Source organism: Thamnophis sirtalis, unplaced genomic scaffold, assembly GCF_051295495.1.
Source record: "Thamnophis sirtalis isolate CommonGarterSnake01/CBP01778 unplaced genomic scaffold, rThaSir2_p1.2 scaffold_2, whole genome shotgun sequence".
Taxonomy (NCBI): Eukaryota; Metazoa; Chordata; class Lepidosauria; order Squamata; family Natricidae; genus Thamnophis; species Thamnophis sirtalis.
In genome coordinates, this window is record NW_028261382.1 from 68,492,066 (window position 1) to 68,504,812 (window position 12,747).

A 12,747-nucleotide genomic window follows, 5' to 3' on the forward strand; every position below is an offset into this window, starting at 1 on the left:
TCAGAGCTTCAAGTCGGAGGTCTGCAAAATTCAGCAGGAAGCATCTGCAGCAGAGAAAGGTGCCCAGTCACTTAACTCTTGTGGCATCGGGGCTCTCGGAAAAGCAGGCCTGGTTCACCCAAGCCTGCTGCTGAGGTCCCACTAGTGGTAGTGGCGTGTGGAGAAGACCTTGTGGTGGGGAGAGATGCTGCCCGGGGAATGGTCAGATGAGAGACTGCACCCCCTGCAGCTGGGTAGTGGGGAGGAGGGCAAGAGGCTCCTAAAGGGACTATCCCTCGTGTCTTTGTAGTCCAGAGAGAAAGAGTCTGTTAAGGCAGCCTCCCAGGGAAGCAGACTTAGCTGATCTGGTTGGGTTTCCTGTCTGGTCTGCCTGGAAGGCTGATCCCCTCCCAACCCATCCTGGCTCGGGGTCCCTCGAAAGCTGTCATTGCCTCTGACAATCAGAGGCCATGACAATCCCGTCTCAGGCAAGGGAGACTGACTGCTGGGTAGCACTGCCAGAAATCTGGTGTGGCTGCAGTGCCAAAACCAGGAGAAAAGAAGATGGACCAGGGTTTGGGGCTCACAATAAATCTACCTGTATCTGAAACATCTTAGCCTAACCCAAAGCATAAACAGGAGCATTTTCTGATTTATTTTATGCTGTGCAGGTCTATGAACCTTCTGTCTTACAAGAAAACTGGGTAGGATTCTTTTCCAGGGGATCTTGATTTGTCAGGTAAAATAATGACAGAGTCTCTGATTTGGCCCCTTGAGTGGTGGTTTATTTCTGGCTCAATGTCTTTTCCAGCTGGATCCCCAAACCTTGCAAGACAAAGACTGGCAACGCACGGTCATCTTCATGAATGGGGTAAGGAGGCAGAGCATGAGGAGGGCGGCAGGTTGTGGAGATTCTCAATCATCCAGGTCAGGGTTGCCCCAAAGCTGCTTTGTTCCAAAAGACAACGGGACTTCCTTTGGGGTTTTTTTCTTTGATAACATTTCACTTCTCATCCAAGAAGCTTCTTCAAAAAAACCAAGGATGTCCAGTTGCCTTTGGGGACAAAGTGCCTTTGAGATTCGGTCTACAGACTCTGCAGCTTCTGTAGTACAGATTCCTTGTTTCCAGCTCTCCCTGGTCATGCCATCAGGTTTGCACACACGTGTTATGATGCTTCTTGTCTTATCTTTGCTGAAAAGAAGCAATCAGCCATCTAATTCCTTATACTTACATTAATGATGAATAATAGAGAGTCATCTTCGCTCAATCAAACAAACCCATTATAACTCCTGTAAAAGGAATTGGTCTCGTATTTGGATAGCAGCTTATGCCCAAAGAAACAATACCTGGAAAACCGTGCTAAAGTAAAATGAGCAAAGCATGGATCGGTCAGAGCTAAAGCCATCATCGAAAAGGCTATTTATGCAGGGCATAGGGCAAAAACTGACCTTTTATGAAATATTACTTTGCAACCACCAGAAAAATATTTGCTGTCTTATTACATATTTTAATTAAAAGAAGCCTTATCAATTGATGATGAGTTATGTTTTCTTTCTTAGATGCTTCCTCCTTTTGTAGCTTTTCTGTTTCTTTCTTTTGGACTTAGTGGGTGAAGAATGCCAGAGTGGCCCTCTGTGGCCTGGGCATGGGGGCCTCTCCCCAAGGCTCCCTTCTGCTGTCTGCCCTCTGCAGCCCTGGGGGAGTACAGCATAACCTGGAACATGGAACTGAGAGTTTCTCTCTTTTCAAGGTCGAAGTGAAGCTCTCCGTGAAGTTCACAAGCAGAGAGTTCAGTCTAAAGAGGATGCCATCTCGAAAACAAACGGGAGTATTTGGAGTAAAGATTGGGGTTGTCACCAAGTAAGTTCCTTCCTTCCTTCCTTCCTTCCTTCCTTCCTCATCTGCTGTGGGGTTATTTTTAAGTTATGATCAGTAAGTTGAGCTGAGAGAGGGGGAAATTCCTTTTATGCCTTCCTAGTCCTGGTCTTAAGAATTAAGGCCCATAGACCAGAGAGAACACTGTTTTGGGCCTGGCAATTGTGGTTCATCATTTCCACCAAATTTCTGAAGGACTTTGACCCCCTTAAAAGAGCCTGGTCAGATCTCAGTTCCTGTCACCTCATAGTTTTATCTCCTACCTACACCCTTTTGGGAGGGTACTAGCACACCAGCTTTGGTGAGGAAGTGTTGTGTAGGGAAACAATCCCATTTCTTCAGCTTTGGCCCTTCAGTCCCTCAGCCCACTAGATCCTCTGCCTTGAAGTCCTGCTGTGCTTAGCAGGAGGAGGACTTGCTGCTTCTGCTACTCTTTTTTTTAAAAAAAAATTAAACAAACAAAAACATAAAACACGTACAACCATCTTCCATTTCATACAGCATGTCGTTTGGTTACAAGTTTTTGTGCGGTCCTTTCCATAGTCACCACTTACAATTATATATCGAATCACAAATTGTTCATTAGATAAAACATGAGTATTGTTATATGTCAATTTTTCAACTGTAATTATTATTCCTTAATTTTAAACAAGATATTCTAAATATTGAATTCATACATACAATCTCATTTTGCATCAATAGTTCAACTCCAATTATTATTCCTACATTTTAAACAAAATATTCTATATATTGAAATCATACATACATCATTCCATTACATCGTTCTAATCTGTTTAACAGGGCTAAACCCTTATAGTATTACATATATCATTCTATTATTCTTAAAATATAAAAAGTTCTCCCACTTTTTCCATTACCATGATTTTTTATCTAACCATTGATAAAACAAATCCCAAACCTTGTAAAATTGTTCATCTTCTTGTTCTCTAATTTCAAATGTCAATTTATTCCTTTCCGCACATTTCATAATTTTTTGAATAATTTCCTCCTGCGTTGGTATTTTCTCATTTTTCCAATTTTTTGCAAATACAATTCTAGCTGCTGTTAAAACATTTACAATGAAATATTTCAAGTCTCTATTATATATTTCTAATATAATTCACAATTAAAAAGTCTCTGGTTTAAAGTCTATATTCTTTTTGTGTCATTTTCTCCAACCACGTTTGTATCTTAGTCCAATATCTTTTAGCTTCTGCGCAAGTCCACCACACGTGGTAATATGAACCCTGATGACATTTCCAACACTTTTCTGATTTATTCTTGAACATTCTTGCTGTTCTTGTCGGGGGTAAATGCCACCTGTAAAACATCTTACACAAATTTTCTTTATATGCTGTTGACATTGTCATTTTGTAATTTTGAGACCACAGTTTCTGCCACTTCTCTAATTCAATCCCATGCTCCAAATTTTTCCCCAAGCTATCATAGTTCCTTTCACAAGTTCTTCTTCTAACTTAACCTCTAGTAAATGTCCATAAAGTTTTTTAATTACTTTTTCATCAGTACCCATCAAAATTTTATCTAACTCAGTCATTTTATCATAAAAACCTTCCTCTTTACGATCCTTGTCATATCTAGATTGTATTTGCACATATGAAAACCAGTTCATTTTTATACCTTTCTTTTCCAGTTCTTGCATAGATTTAAGTTCACCCTCTGCATTCAATAGTTCACCATATCTAACTGTTAATAGTTGATAGCCAGACTGGAATTTTTAAATAATATTGTCTTTTAATCTTCTCCCAATTTAGTAGCAGAGCCTCCCGTAGGTAATGTCTTCTAAAATACCCTTGTGTTTTAATTCCTTTGTACCATAAAAAGGCATGCCATTCCAACAATAGTTCATGTCCTTCAAGGGTCAATAATCTGGTATTCCTTAGTATTATCCATTCTTTAACCCACATCAAACTTGCTGCCTAGTGATATAGTTCCCAATTGGGCAGGCCCAATTCTCCTCTTGTTCTTGCATCTTGTAACAATTTTAGTTTTATTCTTGCTTTTTTCCCCTGCCATATGTACTTCAACACTATTTTATTTAAGTCATCAAAATATTACTTCCCTAATCTAATTGGAATCATCAGATATAAAGTTTTAGGTAGAATGTTCATTTTAACTGTAGATATTCTCCCTATCATTAAAAATTGTAAATTTTCCCATTTCTTCAGATCCATCTCAATCTGTTGTTTGAGTTTATAGTAGTTGTTGTCTTTAAAAGCGCTGCATCTTGCTGTTAAATATATCCCCAAATATTTAACCTTGTTCGTAACTTGCATCTCCAAGGTTTCCGCCAACTCTTCTTTTTGTCTTGTTGACATATTCTTTGTCAAGATCTTCATTTGTCTTTATTTATTTTTAATCCTGCTACTTTTCCATATTCTTCTATTCTTTCTATCAATTTAGGTGCTGTTTCTAATGGATTCTCTAGAATGAAGACCAAGTCATCTGCGAATGCTTGTAGCTTGTATTCTTTCTTTTTGATTTTCATTCCTTTTATTTCTTTTCCTTCTCTGACATTTCTATTTAAAACTTCTAACGTTAAGACAAAAAGTAATTGTGATGATGGGCAGCCTTGTCTCCCTTTCTTCATTTCTTTTATGTCAAATCTCCATTTATCATTAACTTAGCTGTTTGTTTATAATATATAGCAGTGGTAGTCAACCTGGTCCCTACCGCCCACTTGTGGGCGTTCCAGCTTTCATGGGTGGGCGGTAGGGGTTTTGTCCGATACTGAAGCACTTTCCTTTTTTTAATTTAATTGACTTCCCTACTTTATAAATCACCATTACTGTGGAACCGGTGGGCGGTTAGAAAATTTTACTACTAACAGTGATACAAAAGTGGGCGGTAGGTATAAAAAGGTTGACTACCCCTGATATATAGTTTGTATGGCTTGAGTAAATTTCTCACCAAAGCCCATCTGTTCCAGTTGTAACAGCATAAAGCGCCAATTCACATTGTCAAATGCCTTCTGAGCATCCAAAAACATCAATGCCAATTGTTTTTCCGGATGTGCCTCATAATATTCCAAAGTATCTAAGATTATCCTCATATTATCTTTAATTTGTCTCTTTGGCAGAAACCCATTTTGATCAGAGTGAATGAAACTACTTAAGTATTTTTAAGTCGTTCTGCCAATATTGAAGCAAACAATTTATAATCTGAATTTAACAAGGAAATTGGTCTGTAATTCTTAATTTGTAGTAAATTGGCTTCCTCCTTTGGTAAAAGTGTAATATATGCTTCTGACCATGATTTGGGTATTTTCCTCTCTGACATCACCTCATTCATAACTTCTAATAATGGAAGAGACAACAATTCCTACAAGGTGTTATAAAATTCTGCTGGTAGCTCATCCGGCCCTTCGGCCTTCCTGTTGTTTTGTTTTTTAAGTGCTTCAGTTAGCTCCATCATAGTTATTTTGCCTTCTAGCATTGTTACTGTTTCTTTGAGCATCTGGGGTAAGTTGGCTTCCTGTAAGTATTGTTTCACTCCTGCCTCTTCTGTATTCTTGTGCTCATATAGTTTAGAAGAGTAGTCTTGTATAATTTTTTTCTTCTCTTCAATCCCATAACAAGTTTGCCCTTGATCATCCATTAACTGCAGTATCTTCTAAGAGTCCCTCTTTTTTCTCAATTTGTATGCCAACCATCTGCCTGGTTTATTAGCATTTTCAAAGTAATTCTGTTTAGCACGTCTAAATTTTTGAGCTTTTTCCATTAACCCAATTTCATGTTTAATCGTATCATTCTTACTTTATTGTCCTTCTTTTGTGGGGAGTTCTGTAGTTCTTTTTAAGACCTTTATATTCATTGTCAAGTCCTTTAAGTGTTTGTCTTTTCTTTATATTTCTCTTCCTTGTATAGTCAATTATCAGGCTTCTGGTATAGGCCTTCATTGTGTCCCAGAGGTTCTGCACTGATGTCTCCTCTTTTCTACTTTCTTTAAAGAAAAAGGCCAATTCCTTTTCAATTTTCTGTACAAAGTCTTTCTCTTTTAATATAATGTCCACCTAGATCTTTTCTTTGCCCTTTCCATTTAATTATCATTGGGTTGTGGTCTGCCCAAGTACTTGTTTCAATCTCAATTTCCTGTATGTTGTAGGCCGATTCAGTTACTACCTATCTCATGTCGATTCTAGAATAAGTTAAATGTCCGTTTGAATAAAAAGAATATTGTTTTTTAGTAGGATTTCTCTCTCTCCAAACACATCCTTTAAACCTGTCTCATCAATCATTTTAAAAAAGGATTTAGGGAGTATCTTTCTATTTGACTTGTTGTTTTTTGTGAGTTATAGTCCATATTCTTATCTACAATTCCATTAAAATCTCCCATCATACTAATATTTAAGTAATCCAAATCCATTATTTTCCTGTGTAATTTTCTGTAAAATTCATCTTGCTTATCATTAGGCGCATAGATTGCTATTAGGAGCATTTTCTTATTATTGTCCATAATTTCCACCATCAAAATTCTTCCATTGTCATCTGTATAAATTTGTTCCACTGGGATTGTATCTTTGATGTAAAGAATCACTTCTCTTTTCTTACAGTTTGCCAATGAAGTAAACATTTTACCCAGCTTTGGTTGCCTTAATAAGTATTCATGTTGCTTTTGAATATGCACTTCTTGTAGACAAATTATATCCAATTTTAGTTTCCCTAGTTTGTGAAATATTTTCTTTCTTTCATTTGCTGAATTAAGTCCATTTATGTTAATTGAGATCATTTTTTCTCTTCCATATTTATGTTTTATACATAGTGCTCTACATGGGGCTGCCCCTGAAGAGTGTTCGGAGACTACAATTGGTCCAGAATGCAGCCGCACGAGCGATACATAGGTACACCCATGTTACACCTATCCTCCGTGAGCTGCACTGGCTTCCCATTGGTCTCCGGACACGCTTCAAGGTGCTGGTTATTATCTTTAAAGCCCTACATGGCCTAGGACCTGGATATCTCCGTGACTGCCTTCTGCAACATACCTCCCAGCGCCCAATAAGATCACACAGGGCGGGCCTTCTCCGAGTACTGTCGGCTACGCAGTGTCGTCTGGCGGCTCCTCGGGGGAGGGCCTTCTCTGTAGCTGCCCCGGCCCTTTGGAATGATCTACCCCCTGAGATCCGGACCTCCCCACTCTCTTGGCCTTCCCCAAGTCTGTTAAGACCTGGCTGTTCCGGCAGGCCTGGGCTGTTGATCTTGACTGAACTTCAACCCCATTAAAATCGAGTGCATGTTGTGTTTTGCTTTTAATTTGTTTCTGTCTTGTATTTTAATCTTTTTTAATATTTTTAACTGTTTTTATGTAAGCCGCCCGGAGTCCTTCGGGATTGGGCAGCATACAAATCTATTAAAATCGAAATCGAAATAGGATTGGTGGCTCTAGGTTCTCGTAGTTCTCTAATATCCACGCTACCTACAGCACCTTCTTTTATCTTGATCCTGCCTACTGCTCCTTCTTTTTCCATTGAAGCTGAAGACACCGCTCGTGATTCTGTCACCGACTCTTTATGTCCGGTCTCCTCAGCCTTCCCTCTGAGATGTTCTTTGAAAAATGCTTCTGCTTTTTCAATTGAATCTATTTTGTATCTTTGTCCTTGCCATACAAACATTAAAACTTTTGGTATCAACAATCTGTAATTAACACCTTTTTTGAGTAGGATTTTAATCAAAAATTGATATTCTCTTCTCGATTCTCTCATTTTTCTTGGTATTTGCTTCAAAACTACAATCTCCTTGCCTTTGTACTCCAGTTTTCTATCTTTTGCTTTTTGAAGTATTTGCATCCTAATTGCTTTCTTGGTAAATCTTACATGAACTTCCCTTGGCAGGTCATTTCTTGCTGCATATCTTGTATAAACTCGAAATGCTTCATCTATAGCAGTGTTTTTCAACCACTGTGCCGCGGCACACTAGTGTGCCGTGACATAGTGTAAGGTGTGCCGTGGGAAAAACACCCGCCGGGTGTTTTTGCCTCGGCCGCGCACGTGGCAAGAAAACACCGCGCAGCCGTTTCAAACTGCGCGCAGTGATTTCTGCCACAGGCTCCCGAAGCTGAGGGGAATAGCTGCTGCTGCCTCCTCCTCCTCCAACAGCACTGCCGGATTTGCTGCCCAGCGCTGCAGCCGAGGTGAAGCCTCCAAAGCTCCTGCAGGCGCCCCCGCCCATGGCAGCGGCGGCGGTGCCATGGGCGGGGGCACCTGCAGGAGCTTTGGAGGCTTCACCTCGGCTGCAGCGCTGGGCAGCAAATCCGGCAGTGCTGTTGGAGGAGGAGGAGGAGGCGGCAGCAGCTATTCTAGTGGCGGCGGGGGCTCGTTGGCATCTTCAGCGGCAGCCCTGCCCCCTGTGAAAAAAACCGAAGATAGAGCAGATCCACGCAGATGACGTTGCTGCAACATGACTGGAGGAGGAATTCTGGGAGTTGAAGTCCACAAGGCTTAAAGCTGTCAGGTTTGAAGACCCCTGGGTTTTTTTTTCCTAAAGGGTGTGCAAAGGTCTTGTAACTTGACAGCTTTAAGACTTGCATGCTTCAATGCCAGAGTTCCTGAGCCAACATGACTGGAGGAGGAATTCTGGGAGTTGAAGTCCACAAGGCTTAAAGCTGTCAGGTTTGAAGACCCTTGGGATTTTTTTTTCTAAAGGGTTAGGGGTGAAAAGGTCTTGTAACTTGACAGCTTTAAGACTTGCATGCTTCAATGCCAGAGTTTCTGAGCCAACATTTTGGTTGCTAAGCAGGACCGTTGTTAAGTGATACTGATATTATATAACACTTTTAATTAAGCGGGTACCTTGAATAAACATAACTTTGAGTTTCAAATAATACTGATTTCGTTGTTGTCTTAGGTGACATCTGTGAAAAAAATTCAGGTGCTCAGGCATGAAAATATGCCGCTCAAACACTATACTTTTCTGCTCACACTGAAAAAAAATTAGAGGGAACATTGTCTGTGTCCCGGAAGTTGCTTTCGGGACACAGGGATGCCTCTATTAAGTCCCTGCGGCCCTGCGTTTACTTTAAAAACGCGGGGACCGCCGGGAGGTAGCGCACACAGGGACGTCACTGACGTCCCATGCGTGCGCCCATAGCAACAATCGCGGAGGATTCAAGAGAATTACTTTATATATAGTCAATATAGGCACAGAGTTAAAATTTTTTAACATTTTCTAATGGTGGTGTGCCTCGTAATTTTTTTCATGAAAAAAGTGTGCCTTTGCACAAAAAAGGTTGAAAAACACTGATCTATAGCATTGGCCATCTTCTCTTGGGTTAACTCGAGAACATTTATCAAAATTTCTATCATTATTTGTAAGGTTTTCCACCTTTTTCTTCTTCTGTTTTGGAATCTTAGAAAAAATTCTGACATTTCTATCTCCCAATTCAGTATTCCAATATTATCTTTTTCGACCACACTCAGTCTATTATCAATCTCCCCAATTTTCTTCTCTCTCTGGTCACCTTTTTCTTCAATTTTTTATAGTCTATCTTCATATTTCATCACCATTTTTTTTTATAATGAAAATTTTGAAAAAAAACTTTTACAAATATTTACTTCCCTCCCCCCACCCTCCTCCCCAACCCCCCCAACCTCCCCCCCCCCGACTTCCCAGAACCAATACAGGGTATAAATCTTTAACAAAAACATTCTAAAATAAGCTTAAAAAGAAAAAAAGTTAATAACATCTTTCACTTGAGCTTTAACTCCTCCTTGCTAGGCTAGCTCTAAACAATTTATATCATTCCTAGTTTCTTTAGTCATAAGCTATCTGAAATTTCTTAGTCCCGTATTTATTTTGAGTATAATCAATCCATTTTTTCCACTCCAGTTTATATGTCTCGTTTGAATGGTCCTTAAGATATGCAGATATTTTAGCCATCTCAGCTAAGATTGTTACTTTCAATGTCCATTCTTGAATAGTGGGCAAATCTTCCTTCTTCCAGTATTGCGCCACCAACACTCTAGCTGCGGTTATTAAATGCAAAATCAGGTTAATCTCTACAACTGTACAATCAGTAATTATACCTAACAAAAATAACTGGGGTAAACTTTATCCTTTTTTTAAGAACATTTTGCATAATCCACCATATTTTTATCCAAAATGCTTTAACCTTTTTGCAAGTCCACCATATGAAAGTATGTAGCATGAGCACAATCACATCCCCAGCATTTAGGTTGTAAATTCGGATACATAGAAGCCAGTTTTTTAGGATCTAAATGCCATCTATAAAACATCTTATAAAAGTTTTTTCTCAAATTTTGGGCTTGTGTAAATTTTACATTTCTTACCCAAATCTTTTCCCATGTATCCAACATTATTGGTTCTTCAAAATTTTGAGCCCACTTTATCATACAGTCTTTAACTAGTTCTGTTTCGGAATCCATTTCTATTAATACATTATATAATCTCTTTATATGCATTGGACTTTGATCTCTAATTTGTTTGAGTAAATTATCCTCGACTTGCATAAAGCCGACTTTTTAATCTATTTTCCATCTGGCTTGTAACTGCCCATACTGAAACCATGATTGAATTGCCTTTTCTTCTTTTAGTACATTCAAAGGTTTTAACTGTAATACACCATTTTCTAAGGTAAGAAGCTGTCTGTATGTAATTACATCCTGTTTTTCTACTATATTTATATTTTCTATTGCATGTCTAGGAATTGCCCACATGGGTATCTTATCACATAATTTGTATTGATATTTTTTCCAGACCCGCAGTAGAGCATTCCTTAAAATATGACTTTTAAAGTTCTTATCTACCTTTTTGTTATATAGCAAATAAGCATGCCATCCCTATACCAAATCATGCCCTTCGATATTAAGTATTCTGTCATCTGTTACGTTAACCCAATCACTAATTACCAATAAAACTACAGCTTCATAATATAGTTTTAAATTGGGTAATTTCAAGCCTCCTCTCTCACGCACATCTTGCATTATTTTTAATTTTATTCTCGGCTTCTTTCCTTCCCATATAAATTTATTAATGTCCTTCTGCCATTCTAGCAAATTCACATCTTTTTTAGGTATTGGTATCATTTGAAAAAAATAAAAATTTAGGTTGAATATTCATTTTCACAGCTGCTATTCTTCCCAGCAATGATAATTGTAATTTCTCCCAATTTTTCATCTCTGTCTGTAGGCTATGCCATAGTGGCTCATAATTATACTTATATAGCTTCTCATTTGAGGTTGAGATATAAACTCCTAAATATTTGACCCTTTTAACTATTTCACATCCTGTCATTCCTTCTAATTCTTCCCTTTGTTTAGTGTTCATATTTGTAACTAGCATCTTTGTTTTCCCTAAACTTATTTTAAATCATGACACTTGGCCATATTGATTAATCATATTCATTAAAATCTTACTAGATTCCTGTGGTTGGGTTAATGTTATAACCAAGTCATCCTCAAAAGCACGTACTCTATATTCTTGCTGCCTAATCTTGATTCCCTGTAAATCATCTGAGCCCCGTATTTTATTCAACAATAGTTCCAACGCTATGATAAATAATAATGGGGATAAGGGACAACCCTGCCTTGTACCTGAGCTGATGTCAGGCCGTCTGTACCCGGTGCTTTCCCTACCTTTAGCTGTTTAATTACCTGGAAAATTTCCCCCGAAGTTATTGGTTAGTTCAATCTCTCCCTCTGCTTGTCTTTAACTATAGGTATTTTTTCTTTATTCAGGTATCTGTCTATATCTAAACCTTGTATTTTATCATTCATATACAATCCTGTAAAAAAATCATGAAAGGCCTTTTGGATCTCATCCTGTTGATGCACTTCCTTCCCTTTATAATGTAATTTCGATATGTTACGAGATTTCTGTTTTTTTCCTAATCAAATATGCTAACCATCTACCAGATTTATTTGCATTACAGAAAGTGTTAGGTTTTGCATACAACAAATTAGTAGGTACCTGGTCTGACATCAGCATATTAAATTGCTCTCTTAATAAGGTAATTGCTTCTTTAACCTTTTTGTCTCCTGGTTTTAGAATTAACTCCTGCTCTCTCTTCCTAATTTCTTCTTCAAATTCAATTCGCTTTCCCCCCTGTTTACGTCTATGTAGTCTATTTAAATTTATCAGAACTCCTCTCATATACACTTTACTTGCGTCCCATACCATTTCCATAGATGTACCCTTATTCATATTAAAAACAAAGTATTCTCTTAACAATTTTTTACATTCATTAATATTTTCCACATATCTAAATAAATTTTCATTCTATCTCCAAGTCCTTCTTGCTTGCATCCCAAATCCCAACTCCATCCAATCCAGATTATGATCTGATAAGACTCTGGAACATAGCTTCGTCTTCTTTACCCTAGAAAGCAAATCATTGGTTGTTAGTATGAAGTCAATCCTAGAAAAGGATTGGTGTCTATCAGAAAAAAATGTGAAGTCGTATTCTTCTGCATTCCTTTCTCCCCAGATATCTCTCAATTCAAAATCGTCTACCATGTCGAAAAAGGACTTATCTTCATATTTCATCACCATTTGTTGAATACTATGAATTTTTTCGTCAGTTTTAACTGCTTTTTGTTCCATGTTCTCCGTTTGTTGTTCAATGTTTCTCGTTTGTTGTTCTATTGTCTCAGTTCTTTTTTCCATGTTTTCTGTTCTCTTTTCGATTGTATCTGTTTTTGCTTGCTAATTCTGAATTCCTTTTTTAATCATCTCTAAGGTAACTGCCTTCTCTCCCTTTTTTTTCCTGTTGCAACATTGTATTGATCTTTGTCTTCCTGCTGGTGAGGAGGAGGGAATTGTTGTTGCAGAACTGGTGGTTATTATTCTTTTACTCATCTTCAAATTTTTCTGTATTATAATCCACTTGGTATAAAAATCAATTGCAATCCAGAGTGACCA

General features: G+C 38.2%; 1 protein-coding gene across 1 annotated transcript in view; it reads left to right on the forward strand.

The window, feature by feature from the left end:
- The window catches only part of BCR (BCR activator of RhoGEF and GTPase), a 111,607-nt gene that overhangs the window by 75,514 nt on the left and 23,346 nt on the right, over window positions 1–12,747 (forward strand). The window contains exons 17-18 of the mRNA XM_014070014.2: window positions 791–850; window positions 1,731–1,840. Coding sequence (XP_013925489.2) covers window positions 791–850; window positions 1,731–1,840 — 170 coding nt within the window. The remainder of the gene's footprint in view (window positions 1–790; window positions 851–1,730; window positions 1,841–12,747) is intronic.